This window comes from Mizuhopecten yessoensis, unplaced genomic scaffold (assembly GCF_002113885.1).
Source record: "Mizuhopecten yessoensis strain PY_sf001 unplaced genomic scaffold, ASM211388v2 scaffold207, whole genome shotgun sequence".
NCBI lineage: Eukaryota > Metazoa > Mollusca > Bivalvia > Pectinida > Pectinidae > Mizuhopecten > Mizuhopecten yessoensis.
Window position 1 is genome coordinate 80,913 of NW_018403431.1, and position 16,915 is coordinate 97,827.

The 16,915-nt window shown below is 34.6% G+C and overlaps 1 protein-coding gene across 4 annotated transcripts in view; it reads left to right on the forward strand.

The window, feature by feature from the left end:
- Positions 1 to 5,573: 5,573 nt before the first annotated feature.
- The window catches only part of LOC110462076 (protein CEPU-1-like), a 152,581-nt gene continuing 141,239 nt past the window's right edge, over positions 5,574 to 16,915 (forward strand). For 2 of the 4 annotated variants that reach the window (XM_021516061.1, XM_021516143.1), the window contains exon 1: positions 5,577 to 6,358. In XM_021516061.1, the coding sequence (XP_021371736.1) occupies positions 6,277 to 6,358 (82 nt within the window). In that variant the 5' untranslated portion in view covers positions 5,577 to 6,276. Of the gene's footprint in view, positions 6,359 to 16,915 lie in introns of all 4 variants that reach the window. The other 2 variants (XM_021515925.1, XM_021515994.1) reach the window with 2 other exon arrangements.

The window sequence follows — 16,915 nt, forward strand, 5'->3', positions numbered from 1 at the left end:
AATTCGAACCCTGAACTACAGGTTGTATTACTATTGCTCTAGCCTACCTGGTCGACGGAAGTGTCATTGCCCCCCAACTATGAAACAGTTATATCCAAAAGCAAAACAAAAAACAAAAAAACACGAAAACCTATAGTGCAGTTAGAGAGGATTTTTTAAGTGATATGTGGTTTGCACACGGGATAAAAAACACAACTACACGTACGCGTCAGAGTATACAGCAAACTTGATAAATATCTAACCAAACAATGGTATTGGTATCCTTCCTCTTATCCACAATATTAATTACACTCATTTTGAAAGAGAAACGTAATGAAGCTATCTATATGAATGACTTTAGTCAAATACATCTAGAGGAAACGTTCTGTAAATAAGAAAAAAGTCTGTTCAGCAATGTAACAGGCGTAATTGGCCGTAAAAGGGGCGGATAACATTTCAAGTAAAAGTACAGAGATAGGTGGTTAAACAGGTATGCAAGGATTAGCCATGCTTACGATTTTGTTGAAAAAATTGTAGACGGTGTGAACGCTTGTTTCAGACCACAACAAAAACAAAATCCGAGATAGTGATCATATTCAGAATTTCTATCTCAAACCCTGATCTCTGGCAGACAGCATACAGTAATACCACTAGTTCAATTTCATTTAAATAGAAATTCCAATAGCTTTACCAAGGTTTCGGAGATGTACAGCGTAAGAGTAACCTAGACGCGTGTGACTCCTGTTTCAGAGATTTTGGATGCATATAAATATAGATAGTTTAAATACGCATATAGCGGAATATAATGATTTCATTAAAGTGATGAATTATATATAGATGTAAACAATGTATAGATGCAAATGGTATATTGCGTTGTACAAAAACCATTACTTGATATACATGTATGTACTATAACAACACTTTTGTAGGGTATTGTTATACAGTTTTAAAAGTAAAAGTTCGTGATATGTTGTATGGTCCAAATATAAATTTATTAGAATAACTTTCTCTAGGTCGGTGGGTGATTTATGGAGTATACAAAAACACACCCGTACAGTCCGATGCCTAGGTCCTAACTGAAGTTACAGATCATAATCATGTCCTAAGTATATTTACACAATATCAATTAAGTAATTAATTTGAGTGACATCTGTCATTCATAGCAATCGGCCTTTCAGACCCCGGTCGCACCGACCAGGTAAGCCAATTTAGCTGTCCTTTGTCTGAGACTAAATGCAGTGTCCGATCTGGTATGACCAGTTAATCCTGTTACGTAATATCATTAAGTTGAAAGATATATGGTATAAGATGGACAAGATAAATGCATGAGTTAATCTGACAACAATGACATATGCTGACTTTAAAGGAAATGCTATCTTAATTGACACAAGTAAAGGAGAAACTATTTACACAAATAGTTCAAGGATATTAATTATACTTATGTCACACGATGGAATAAATTGAATGAAATTTGTAGTTTAAAATACGCTAAATAACGAATATAATGATGTATTAAATTAAAGTTCAAATTAAGCACATTTATCATAAAATTCTCTATGATAGTACTGTGAATCCAACCGAATACTGACGTTTTACATGAACATTGCACGATTCATTTGTTCAGCGGAAATGAAAACATTCATAATTTCGCTCACAATTCTACCCAATCTTAAGATGCATCAGCAGTTTTCAGTCTTCATTTCATACATACACCAAGAAGTGATCCATCTGACTACTATCTATTATCAATAGAGCAACAGAATAGTACCGAAGTCACAATAAATATAATATCTCAAATCACTACATGAACATTCCATTTGTTGAAAGTACCCGTGACATGCCATTATTGACCTTCTAGTAAGTGCTGTTCAAATTGTATATTGGTCCGAATTCATATTCGAATAAAGATACATAATCTAGAGGATGTTGTTCTAAAAAAGATAATATTAAGGATTGACTGTGTTTTTACTCCTACCACAGGACCGACACCGTTCTAACATTCTAATTATGTCTTGTTTGGTCACCACGAACATACAGTACTAATAACCGCCTCTATTAAAACAAAAATAGATACAGCATACACAAACATGTCCCGTCGTGAATCTCATGTATCCGTAGAAAACTCAATTTCGTCCTAAGTGTTTCAGACATTTTCACCTAAATGGCCGCCTACACTGTGAGATTTCGTTTAAAATAATCGCAGATAAAAGAGTATGGTAATGTGACATGAACCCTCTATGTTGGTCGTATTAATTTGCTTCAACTGATAAGACCGATTTTCTGTAGTATGACTAGACTGACATCTGACAGCCTAGCTTTAAGAAAGCTTTCATTATTTTACCCTCACTGAAGAAATTAAAAGGCGACTAGATTTTACACGGTATTAGCAGCACGCGGTCACACTAACGCTTGTAAGGTTGTTAATTGATAAGGTAAAGCAAGCGTGCTGGAGCGTTGTCGAGGCGGGTACATACAGTCGGCAGCTTTGTTTACGTCTAACCTTGTATTAGAAGGTATCAGTCAGGCTTTGCTTCTGTATTGAAATCGTTTTCTTGGGAATGACCAACTGAACATTTAAACACGATGAAATTCAAGCTCTGAAAGTGAAATCAGACTCATCGGGTCTTGACAGGTCGCTTTAATCATTCGATTAAACCAATATTATCCCGTTTGCTTTCGAAAACATAAGACTATACTCCTTTGTGGCATATGAATAACTTTGAGAATATAACATTATTTTGAGTGGAATCAAGTGTCATCAATATAGCAGAAGACGCCTATCCTTTTATAACAATAGGTATTGATCATAGATTTTCTTTTTGCCCTATTCTGCCCTAGTATTAACGATTTTGTCCTATTCTTCCCTAGTATTAACGATTTTGTCCTATTCTGCCCTAGTATTAACGATGCTGTCCTATTCTGCCCTAGTATTAACGATCTTGAGTTCGAATTACGGTTTCATTGACACGCATGCCCTCTCTTTTTGTCCTTTTTTGTCCTTCTTGGTTGAAACTGTGTCATTTACTTTGTTTTACTTATAAAAAAAATCTTAGAAAGGTCTGAATGATAGTGGATTGTATAATTAACATATTACATTTGGTTTGTAGGATTTGTGCCATTTTCTTTTCGCAAAAAATAGTACGTTATTATGATAAGTCCCCTCACTCCAAATACATGCAGAAACATGTACCAAATCACATACTTAAAATTGTATTATGCATTACGAACAATCTTAGTAAAACAATAAAACTGTGCTTCCGCTACCGCTCAAAGAACCCGAAATGTAGCTCTTATTATCCATGCCCTGGTCAGCTCACTGTCTGCACACGGAGAATAAATCACCTGAGCCAACATACCGCGCCACGAGTGTAGGGATTAGATCGATTTTGTCCCATCCATCATATCATCGCTTTAAGTAAAAACGTAAACATTTATAACGGATACCTTACCATACCTGTTAACCAGTATCATATTTATGTCCACACGGACAGGTAACCGTATACACTGTTGGTGGTATCAGGCACGTGTCAGCGTGTTCTTCCTTCATTTCGAGCCACTAAAATATTTGCAAAAGTTAACAATAATATGACGAACTGACGGGGTAGTTATGGAATATTTATCTACATGAAAGAAGCTCGTATTGAAACAATAGACCGTAGATAAGAACGAAATATGAAATCAAACTTGCAGTAAATGAAAAAAAAGATATGCTAGAGCTTCAAGATACAAAGAAATGTTATGAACTCAAAGGAATAGGAGATGAAAATATCTGGAAACGAGCGACATCAAAGTAAGTTGAAATAAATCAGAAATGCCCTTCAAAATGAAAAAAAAGATGGAAATTAATTTTAATGCAAATTTAGAGGTGAAACCAGGTTCTGTGGAAGTACACACATTTTCGGCATCATAATATTTCCCCTTAAAATAGGGGAAACATCAGTTCAATAAAATGATTTTTAGGAATATTAGATTAAACAAAGTCTGCGAATTCCAAAATGCAAAATTATGCCAGTATTTCAATAGCACATCTTGATGAGGAACATTCAGATGTTTTCGTGTTCCAAATATTTTGACCTACATTTATGTGGCGGATGTCGCCCATAAAGCAGACGTCTCTTATCCTTGCGGAACACCTGGTCTTAATTTATGTGTACATGTACTGTTTCAAGGGTCTGTGTCAATCCTTCATGTGCTCATATTTGTATCAGGTTTATCTCGATTTTGAAATCGAATAACGATTTGGTAAGCACTTCGGTATCCTCGTATGCTAGTAGTTGTTATCACTATGGCAAATATAACATTTGGTACCTAGATACATGTATACTACGAAAAGGAACGGTAGCGAGCATAAAATAAGAGCCATTACCTTTGTTATTGTTTGAGTTACATGTAGTTAGGTAACCATAAAAAATAGCACCAAAAGTGAAACATTCCAGAACAAGTTTTAACAAAACAAGTGAACTTCATTATTGTATAATATCGTAGAGAAATTTCGTTCGACGGCATTTGTCGAAACTTGGAAATGACGGCAAACAGCATGTTGATTGATACTTCCAGTGAACAATGACCCATTACGGTTTATACCAATCAAATAAATCTCGTTGTAGAGAAACACCATAGCTTTTTATAGACTGTTTTAATACCACACACTTTCAAGTACACTTTTTTAATCAAACTGTGTTTAATAACATTTGGTTATTGACACGTGTTACAAATTAAACTCTATATCAATAATGTATATTTCTCTTGGCCACTTTATTAAAACAATGATGACAATCGTTAATCAGCACTAATCAATAGCCATAACACCATTTGATGTTATAACCGCTCGTGATCAGTACGAGAACTACACTAGTGATATGTACAAAGCTTTATACAAAACAAATCAAACATACACCGCAATACACCCATGTTATATCAATTTCTGCAGTGTTTGTATCATTGTCATATCGTTGTACACTAGCAAGGAACTATCAAAGGGCGTAGTGACAAATCAGGTATGATGTAATACTAAAAGGCAAAAATTGTTATAAATGATATCGCCGCATTAAGATGCGTCATGGTCCGAATATATGTTGGTGCCTTAAAACGGGATATTCGTCACTGTCAAGTATTAGTTGGAACTTGACTGATAGTCATTTCTGCATCACCGTTCCACCTGTTATATAAGAACAGGTATCCAAAATAAACAAGAAGTTTCGTTGAAGATTGAAATCTATCCATGTATTGTAAAAACTGCAACAGGTAGGCGATCTTTAAAATTGTTAACAAGGAGAACGTATGCCTGTTACTCTACAACAGGTATACAATCTGTACGTTGTAAGAAGTGGCAGACGACTGGTATGCAATATGTGTAACAGACAGAAGTGACAGGTCCGTTTTAAATGTCATGGTTACCCATAGTATAGTCGGGGATAGCTCTCCATCAGTTATCGTTTTTACCACATAGGATAGACCGTATTACATATGTGTAGTCCTTCGACGTCTGTTATACCTTACTCTGGCTAGTCAACCAATGCTTGTTGTGCTGCTATCCCTTTTACAGTCGCTGCCTTTCCGACTCAATGCGGAGTTTGGCCTAAAGTCAATACAACACTCACTCACGCCGAACTTACATATCCAACCGCCCGTCACTCGCGATTGGCTGTCGCCCTCCCGGAAAGTCTAAACCCTACAACGGTAGCGTTTCACGAGGGCGGGCTACTCAAAGCGAATATGTAAATTGTTGGTGGAAAAGTTATTATCAATACTCAGTGGTTCGCCTGGCTCGTAATGAATAACGCTATACCAGTACCGTAGCGCCTGACAAGTTACGTATGGCATATCCGACTTTTCCGTTGATTGCTCCGTAACAGTGCGACGACATTACATATGTGTGTATACCTATATACTAAAATACACCTCTCTGTATATCATCTCTTATGTAAATTTGGCGTGTGATGCTGTATGGTTTGAAAACTTATTTGTTTGATCATTTGCTGTCATCTAGCATATCTAGCGACGCGGTGCGGTCTAGGCACGAGTGTTACTGGTAACATTCAACCCTTTAGGCTACGGGGGTTCCATGGAATTTACGAGATCTTAGATTACATCCACGGATTACAAGTGGGAATAACACATAACTGCTCATCTCTTCAACAAGTTTCCACTTTGAACGTGAAACACAGGAACACGTTTTGTATACTTTTTTTTATATCTAATCTTCATCAGTGCCACTGTTTATTGTTCATCTTTAAACGGAGAACAATCCTTTGTTTTCAATAAATCTTAACTTTAACTGGAGCGAATGGAGCATAAATGGTGTCTACATCAGGAATGATAATCATCGTCATCAAGATGCTTGAAATCGGAGTCTTCTTCCTGGGATTTTTGTGTTCAGGTAAGTGGTTTTTGTCAGATAGGCGCTTGAAATTCACTTATCAACAAGGTGCTGTTAGAACTTGAGAGTTCAATTTTGAAACTGTTTTAATACTGGTGTATATGCGTGTTTCGATTCTCTGGAATCAATAAACAGTAAAGCTGTAAGTTTGACATGCGCCCATGTACTACGCAGTTCACAATACAGACTCTTAAGTGTCAAGATTTGTGCGATGAGAAAAGCCAGAAATAAAACTCGCAATTTTCATTTATTTCAACTATTATATTAGTCTTAGAATATTTTAGAATTTCTTAGAATATAATTTCGTACTCAAATGCATTTCGTGAGCATAAAACATGCCGTTTACCTAAGGATTAAGCCCGTCTTATTCATGAACGCTAAAGTGGTCGTATACGTGTCAAAACCATATACATTTTATGATATACTGCAGATGTAAAATCAGCCTTGTGATATGGTATGTATTGTTGTTTATGATGACAATATTTATGTACATTATCTATATAACGTGCCACTTATCTGTATGATGTATACTACGTACCGGTCACCTTTACTTACATCACTATATACGTTACACAGAGAGTCGGCTGCGTAAGCCGTGCCATAATGCACGACAAGAACAACATGTAAGTGTATGTGTATAAGTTGTTTTAGAAAGTTTAAGTGTTTCTTCTGCCGATTGAAAAAAACAACAACAAACAAAACATGCTGATTTCTTTGATTGTAAAATATTACTAAAGAATGCAGAGCAAAGAGAAATTGATTTGACACTTTGAGTGGTATCAATCTAACAAGGCTTGGTATATCAGCATGCCTGATGTGTAAGCGATAGGGAACAAACTGGCCTTACGTCTCCTTTAATAACACTCAACTCAATTGTTATTTAGTTTAAGACGTGCAGCTTAGCAGTATAAATACAATCAACGTGTTAATGCCCCGGTTTGAACGTTCACGTCGCTGGTAAATGGCCCACCAACATACGGGACTCGTACTACAGTCCAATTCATACCCGACTAATGATTACTTAACGGGCGTATCATATCAGTATCAAGTCTTCATCAGTTCCCGGGAATATATGGGAACAGGAACTGTCTTTAGATAGGTTGATACAGGGTCTATATGTTTTATAAGCTATAAAATTACGGAACCTCACATTTGTTTTACGTACGGGAGCTACGGTACCGTGTAGCTTACCAGGAAACACCTTCACATTTATGTAACATAGGAAATAGACGGAAGACTTTAACTTGTTAAATTGAAATAACTAGTATGAATGGGTGATGTTATTGTCAAGCCATAGTGCAGTCACACTTAGGCATAACATTAACATAGAAATCATCATATTTTCCAAAAGTGCAGAAAAAAATGTAATATGAGATAAAGCAAAGCTATGATAGTTTTAACTATCATATTATATTACCGGTCCATAAATGAAATGCTTCTATACTTCTGGTAATATACCACTAGTAAACGCCTGTGGAACACTTAATCATCGTGTTTACATTGTAATTATGAGCGGTAGGTGGCAAAGTGACATCTTACTGTAGTACCACTATACTTTGAGGAGTTACAAACCTCCATGTCGATCGCCCACATATACTAGATACGCGTGCCGAGAGTATTTATGACCCAGCCGATTAGAAAATGTGGCCATTGTCCTCTTGAAAAGATAATTGAATTCACGAAATTGATATAACTGAAGACCCGTATAGTACTATCTCATTGGAGGTATGCTCGAGCTAGTATAACGGCTGACATGACTTAGTTACCGTGCGGCACACTTCTGGTTGTTAAATGCCAGCAGCCGACACGAACATAGTATCTTCTATCTGTTATACTAAAATGGTTGAACCGTTTCACTACATTTCAACAAATTTTAGTATTAAAACAAATGGATTGGACAAGCGGCAAATCATGTAGCCCATTTCAAACATGCACGATATCATTTATATTAAGGGCAGTTTATGACAGTTGTAGGCATATCTTTAATTATAGAAATATCAAACAGAAAAAAAAGATTTGATGCAGTAAAAGTAGTACATGTATATACTAATTTGTGAACTATTTGATCGCTAATTCTTATGGTTTTTTACCCACATACTTCTTTGAGAAAATTGAGACATTTTCGCGGGGAAAAAAACAATAGATGAACAAAAAACAAATCTTAAAGCGCCGGACATGATTATAAATACAATGTTTATCGGAAGCATTTTGTATACACTTTAGCATTATGCAATCGTTTTCTTTTTGTTAAAATAACCCTTTTTGTTGATGTTTAGATCAAATTTTTTGTTAACTATCAAATTTACCTTTTTTTTTATTCTGTATTTTGTGAGTTACATTTGGTTATCGGCATAAAGTGTAGATTATCAGAGAATAAACTTACAGTAATAGCATTGTATGAAGCAACAACCAACGTCCATGCCCAAACAAAGAAAAGATATACTAAAATATTCATATACATGTATGATGTGACTTAATAATATAATTTTGCATTGACTTAACAATAAACTAAGATTTTACAAAACTTAATTAAAGTTTAAAATAAATTCAAATATTTGAAAACTGATAAGATATAATCGCGAGTTAAAAAGATGTCAAAAAATGTTTATCACCCTATTATTTTAAAAAAAGCCAAAAAACTAGGAAGTTCTCAAAAAAGAATAATTGTTTTGTATAGCTGAAATTTGGGAAATCTTTATTATGCTATTAATTATAAAATAGAAATTCGTTATTCAATATGTGGCACGCTTTCTGTTTTTTTTGTGAGGGTATTGTTCTAACTAAATAAATGAACTGTCAAATACACTGTACATGTATTTGTTTACGGTATTCAGGCATTCTCTTTTAAACCACAGTTGTATGCTTAGCAGTAATATTTGAACAGCATAAGAATGTATCAGTATTTTTTGTATATTTACGTTTGAGTTTCCGACAAAGATCTTTACTTTTTCATTGTCCGGTTATATGGGTCTGATGTTTGAGTTTCGGGTATTGGTGTCTGCATCTATTCAAATATAATCTTGTACAATTGTTTTGTTTCTTGGGAAGTCAGTTGTCGTGATAAGGGAGCAATTTGCTGTAAAGAGCAATAAATGGACTTAGTTTCTTGTTAAATGTTAGTTAGAATGCAGATATTATATATCTGATGTGGTCTGGGACTGTTACAAGGGGTACATGGTCGGACAGCTAAGTCAGCCAGCAGTGGTACATAAATATGACTTCCTGTTGCTTTGTGATATGAATGAGTATTTTAATTGCTGTGTTTTGGTACAATTTCTGATAGTGTTGTGGTTATTGTGTGATTTTATATCTACATGTTACATGAGGGGAACAAATGTCTACCATAAATTATGGATTATTATTTGTAAAAAAATCTCCCCTACATCATAAACATATTTATTTTTGCTATGATAATTAAAAATAGTAATTTGGAGAACCACTGTATGTGCAAATATAAAAACCCGTGTAAAACAAATTGGGTCAGGCATTGATATAAGTTACTGTCAGATTAACACTTTGATACATTGGCACATAACAATATCATACTGATACAGGCACACAGATATATATAGGCTGATGTCTAGGGGTGTTCGATATCTCACAAACAGAAACATGTGTAGTAATATCATAGCTAGGATAAGTAATGGACAAATATTAAAAAAAAAGACGTATTTTAAGGAATGTTAAGCATGATTTAACAAAATATTGAGAAAAATGATGATAGTTGTTTTTGTATAAACAAATTGTTATCATAACATCATAACTAGAAAGTATTTCAACTTGTTTGCCATCATTAACCCTGTCTGTTACTTTGCCATTTGCTATGACGTTGTCGATCCTATTTAATGCAGATGTGTTTCCGTCATGTATACCTATTTGGTGTTACTTGCCAGAACCTTCTAGTATTCCTCTTAACCTGTAACGCATTACTTGCCTGCGGATTGTTCTTATATTTGTATATCACCTGTAATGGGATGTATGTGGGCGGGGTAGGATGGCAAAGTATGTTAACCTGTAATGTGATGTATGTGGGCGGGGTACCCCACTCATATACATCCCATTACAGGTTAACAGACTTTGCAATCCTATAATGATGGCAAAGTCTGTTAACCTGTAATATCTCCCGTCTGCAGTCGCCATGTTAGGTTTTTGGAATCGAATGCATTAACAATTCTTTGCTGACTCCACAATCGTGTGATATAATAATCACAAGATATATATAACCATAATAAAACGTCTTTTTCTTTCACTTGACAGATCATTATAGTATTACATATCGTTATTATTTATTTATATATTGTTTTAATTATTATTAAAGCAGTGCACACAATTTTCTAATATGAAAAGAGTATTTCATTTCAGTAATAATTACCTCAAAATTGAGCGGTATTGTGAAAAACGCAGGTAAACTTTTTTTGCATAAGGAGTTAAGATTGAGGCAAACTGCTACATGTATACGCATATTGCGATATATCATATTTCTGATATTATAAACAACATGTTTTTGTGTGTTTATTGGTATTATAAATACAAAACATTTGGGGGTTACTGGTATTACAAACATGATGGTTTAGGTGCTCCTGGTATTAAAAACAGCATAGTTTGAGGGTTACTCGTATAATAAACAGCATGGTTTGAGGGTTACTCGTATAATAAACAGCATAGTTTGAGGGTTACTCGTATAATAAACAGCAGGGTTTAAGGGTTATTTGTATAATAAACAGCATAGTTTGGAGGTTACTTGTATTATATAGATATCATGGTCTGGTGGTTACTTGTACTATATAGATATCATGGTCTGGTGGTTACTTGTAATATATAGATATCATGGTCTGGTGGTTACTGGTATTAAAAATACAATGCAACAATAAGAAACCGTGATGGATACTTTGACGTCACATTTGACAATGCCCAATAGTTGTTATTTGCACACGTAAACGTGATCTCTGATTGGTCCGTTGGATGGTAAAGTAACAAACAGTGGTATTTATCATAATATAAAATAGCAACACTATTTTCACTGTTTCAATTTATGTTTCACTGGTTAAAATTAACAAAAATAGTGTTGATGGTGACATGTATCATAAAAGGAGTGCTAGAACGATAATATTTTTTTTTATTTCAAATTTAATGTAGCTGTGACTCACACTTCCATTACGTAATATCAATGACATTTGAAACACTTCACACACAGTTTTTTTTTTAATAATAGTTTTGAAAAAACCGACTTTAGTAGGTTGTTTTGAATAAGTGATTAAATAAATAAATATCAAAATATTCAAGGGTGTATTTTGTAGTTTATAGGTAAACAACTGCTTTACTTAGAGACTCATCTCTTTACCTTTTACCATCAGATACAGAAAATAAATCCAGATGTTTTGGATTCGTTGTCATTTATTTTTATAAATCAATTGTCTATAATGTAATGCGAGTTGGGAGTTATTTTTATCTTTTGCAGTTGCTGATGTTTGTGAGATATCTTTGTACTTTTTGATCGTGTGAAAAATCCGTTTAATAGGTTGATAGCGGAAATAATTGTTATATTATAATGTGACTGAACGCCACTTAGGGGACTGAAACACACTGATGATATGATGTATATTAGTTTTCTCTTCACATATACTTTCTCCCTCTGATATGATGTTACAAAGTCTCCTGGATGGTTTCGTTCTCTGTTAACTTCATTGTAGTACTTTGAATCAATTAAAACATATTTAGCTGTCACTTTTATCGCAGCGATCTTCACATATGTCGAGTAAATAAAGCTACATGTGAAATAAATACCATTATATTAGACTAAAACCTCCTGTTTATCTCATTAACTGTCAATTAATTATCTTTTGGATAAAACGGCAGGTCTTAAGTGTTTCTTTTTACAGCAATGCATTTTTGCAAAGATAATCTTCCTATTAGGTTTAGTAATGTGCTGTACACTTGTAATGGTTTTCTACTAAGTTTTGACGATCTGATGTCGTACTACTAATTCTTCGAATTTGCTACTGGGAAGTTACAATCATGTTTGTCAATAGAATGTGTATAGAAGCTGAAAGTACCCCAATTACGTTCAAATCCATTGCAATGAAATTCAAACACCCAGATTAAAGCGATAAGAATGCAGAAGAAACGAAATAGATTGTTAAATGCATTACGAGAATAATCATACAATATTAATATCATCAAAACAAAAACATGTAATGTAATCTATTTCAAAATTTGGAGTTTAAACCATTTCCTTTGCGACGTCATTGTTTCGAAAATGTATTACAACAATGACGGTATTGGTGTAATTATCAACAGAGATTCTACAGCCGGTTGCAATGAGGAGAATTAATTCGTAATAAAGTAGCATCGATGAAATCCCTCTTCTCTACTAAACTACACGTGATAACCGACTATGCCGCAGATGAAATGTAACTAAATCTTGAATCTGTGTTCGGGATGATTAACAGCTACGGATCTTACAAACCGTCTCCGACTCCGATATTGTAATGGTTTCAAGTGAAATCTAAACTCGGGGGCGGAAACGTACACGTGTGATTCCGGCATCTGACTATGACTAATTAGCGTTGCATTCTTTTCAAGGAATCAATATGTCAATTAGGATACTGCAGCAGATTCATTTAAGGTTATCTAGTGATTAGGAAGTATGTAGGGTAATGCATGGAAGACCAGTTATATCTACATTCCAATGTACAAATGTAGTTGTTTATGTTTAATATGCCCTTACCAAAAATAGAACGTTACCCAGATTTTCACACTGGCAGAAAATGTTCGAAATCATACTTTTAAATAAAATTTGTGTATTTTACTCAGGTTATCACAATATAAAGAAGGGTAATGTCATTATTCCTACCTAACAGTTTTGCATTCAGTGGTTTTTTTTAGCTTGCACGATCACTTAAACTATAAGCACGTCAGAAAACCATAAAAAAAGACGAATATATATACAAACAGAGTATATTGTTGTAATCTACGCAATGTTTAATACATTAGAAATCATCAACACCATTATGGCTAGTTGAAGGATGTGATGTCAAAATTTGGTGCTGCACTCCTAAAAATAAACAATTTGCAAACCAAAATTTATTTTTAAAATGAACCCCTATTTACATTATAAATACAAAAAAAAAAATGCAAACGACAGGTGTCACGACTCGAAACCCGCTATTGACTTTCTTTTGCAAAATCAGGAAACATTCCATATCTGTGATTCGTAACTTTAATTTGTGGACAGAACTGTCAACATTGTGCAAATTCGGCTAGCTTTACGGTACAGGTTGAACATTATTTCTAGAGTGATACGAAACTGTCAATATTGTATTGTGACCGGGTAAACAAATTCCAGTCAGACAATATGATCTTGTTTACCTTTTTTTTTTATTTACAAATAATATTATTGTACATTTTTGGAAAGGAAGGTGATGCATGATAAAATACAACCTATAGCAATGCATATCACAACACAACAACATAATATTCGCTGTTTACACAAAAAGCTTTCATGCATAATGAGTTATTCGTTTGTCTGCAAGGTTAAAAAATTGGAGAATTAAAAACCAATCGAATATAACAGTCCGGAAACTGACATAGGACTACTTCCGGTGTGTGGGGAGGACCATTTCACGGTCGTTTCAAATACAATATGTTGGTGATTCACACACGATCAACTTGCATCTGGTTATATCAAACGATAAATCTGTAACTCCACAGTAACACACCGTCATAGAGCTGCGTGCTGTCTTGCAAACTACGCGGCGCAATTCTCTCTCAGTGTGAGAGCCATTTCCGGTTTACTCTAGCTTCTGTTTTCATTTCCGGTAGTAGCACCATTACCGGCCCGACATATAATTAATTATTATTTTATTTTCGATACACGAGAACGCGACGAGAAAAAATGCGTTCTTCCATCTGCCTGGTTAGATATATTGTCGCTAAGCGGTATAACATGCAGAGGGCTAATGTACTCTGAGGGATTCATGTTACAACTGATTTCACATTTAGTGTTTACATGCTGTTTACTTTGTTGCTTCTTCTGATTTTATACATTAAAACTAATTAAATGCTTAGATATATATTAGAGTAAATACATTTACTGTCTTATGACACCACGTCAAATTTGACCTATCGTTTAAATGAAAATCATTTTCAGTAAATTGTAATTGATTTCATGACTGCTTTTCGGTCCTGTCTAATTGTACAGAATCGAGTGATTTTGAAAATACCTCACTACGTACATGCATTTTTTGATACCACTATAATTACACAGTGAATAACGGTACAACTGACTGTGAACACCCAATGCCAAATGTGTGTTGTTGTGTTTTTTGTTTTTGTTTTGTTTAAATAAAGAGGCTTAGCTTAATTATATCCTTCACAAATGTGACAAAGCAATGTACATGTGCACATCTTTTACAAAAAAAGTAACACACATTCTCTGTTACATTCCACGTTGATTTATAGGTTTTTAAGCCTATATTAAACTATTTAACTCTACTTGCAGTATAAATACATGTAACATGCAGTTGGAATAAGTACATCATGTATATACCTAATGGGTATAAGTTATGGTACATCATGTATATACCAAATGGGTATAAGTTATGGTACATCATGTATATACCAAATTAGTATCAATTATATTCAACCATCATATATATTGTGATTATTTATTCTGCGGGTGAATCACAATTGGTTTACAGTGTATCCGTAACATGCGTCGGTAAACAGCATATTTCACTATAGAAACTTACACTTATATTTATAATTGAAGGAATTATCAAGTAAAAGTATGAAAGAAATTAGTAATATTTAAACTGATCGCGATCCGTACATGTTTTTGACACATGTGAGGTGATCATCAGAATTCCGTAAGATGATAAACTGTGCTCTTTGTTAGGTACATTGTAACGACGGTGTGTGAACACCCTTTTCACCGACGTGTTATACATGACAAGGAATCTATTTCACCTGGCACCGGTATCTGAATGTTCGACGTACTGGCACGATAACCAATTAAAGACCAGACATCTTTGAAATCGTTTACGAACGTCAGGAAATTCCATGCCAGTATATACCTGTACACGTGTGTGGAGTCATAATGGTAACAATAGGTTATAGAACGTCGTTTGATAGATTATATGACGATAATAATAAATAACAATAATTGGTTTATTATAACAATAGTAGTCGTAGACAAATGGTATGACGTCGACAACGATGAGTTACATATTGAGTCAATGTCTCTTCTCATATGTGGAAGCTTAACATGTACAACAAGAATACAATAATAAGAGCAAATAATTAATTAGGGAAGAGAATATGGTAAATGTATTGTCACAGTATTCTGAGTAGGCTCATATCAAATGTGAATCGATTATAACCGTACATGTCAGATGACTTACGAAACATACATTTTCTGTTACATTTTAAGATATCATAACATAAAGACGAATCTAAAGAGTGATATCATTAAGTACACCAGTCTGGTGACATACAAAATTTCCAATAATACTGCCGTCATATAACCAGGCGATTTCTGGTTTTATAAAGAGGATTCGCGGTGTTTTGGGGAAGAATTGATAAAAAAATATATCGTAAAGGTGATTTGAGTTCCTTTGAAACACTTGGGGTATATGCGCGGTGGGAAATGAAACAGAGATTCTACTGGATATCATGCAAAACAATATACAGTAACACTTTTTGAACACCCATGTAGCTTTGTTTTTGGCGAGGAGTTGTATCAATCAGGTACACAGTTTTTCGAAGGTCCATCTATACGCTACCTTTTAGATTATGGGAAGTACTCACGGTACCCGTCCTTTTAGAGTTTACGTGTTTCTCTCTAATGTTTAATGTCTAATGAGTTATTACCCTTGATAAAGTTCTTCAGTGGTGAGATAGCACGTTAACCTTTTCGTGTGACGTTATTAACCATTTCTATTAGTATAACCGAGTGAAACGTGTTTCCAATTGTCTCTCGAAACCTTTGTTTCATGCCTTCAGAAAACAACTTTCTGAAATACCTTAGTCACATTAACACGTAGGATCGTTGAACTAGTTCCCCCCCATGAAAAAGACAGAAAATTAAACGTCCTTACATTTTTATATTTTGCACGAGAAAGTTAGCTGTTTCGTTTTCAGTAAATCTTACAGACACACATATGTGTCCATTGTTCCGTAACTGTTTAACACGTACTAGTTATTTCGGGAATATAATTGCACATAAGCTGCTAAATTTAATTACAATCCCTACCCTGGGCTTGGGAGGTAAACAGAATTGGTTTAACCGTTAAACGACAAGACAGAGCACACATGCGGCCTAGACAGTTCTTCGGCAAATGAATGGTTTTTCAGATAATGACAATAGAAGCAGAAAAAAACCTGCTACACAAAATTGAAATAGCATTGCAGTTGACAGTTGTAACGATTTCAGCAAGGGTAAACATAACTGTGGGTAGATGTGACTGTGGCTAACTTGCTCAACATTGACAGGGGCGTATCGGAACCATGTTCGAAGTGGATACATTTAGCAGCGGGTTTAGAACAAGGACTTGGTAG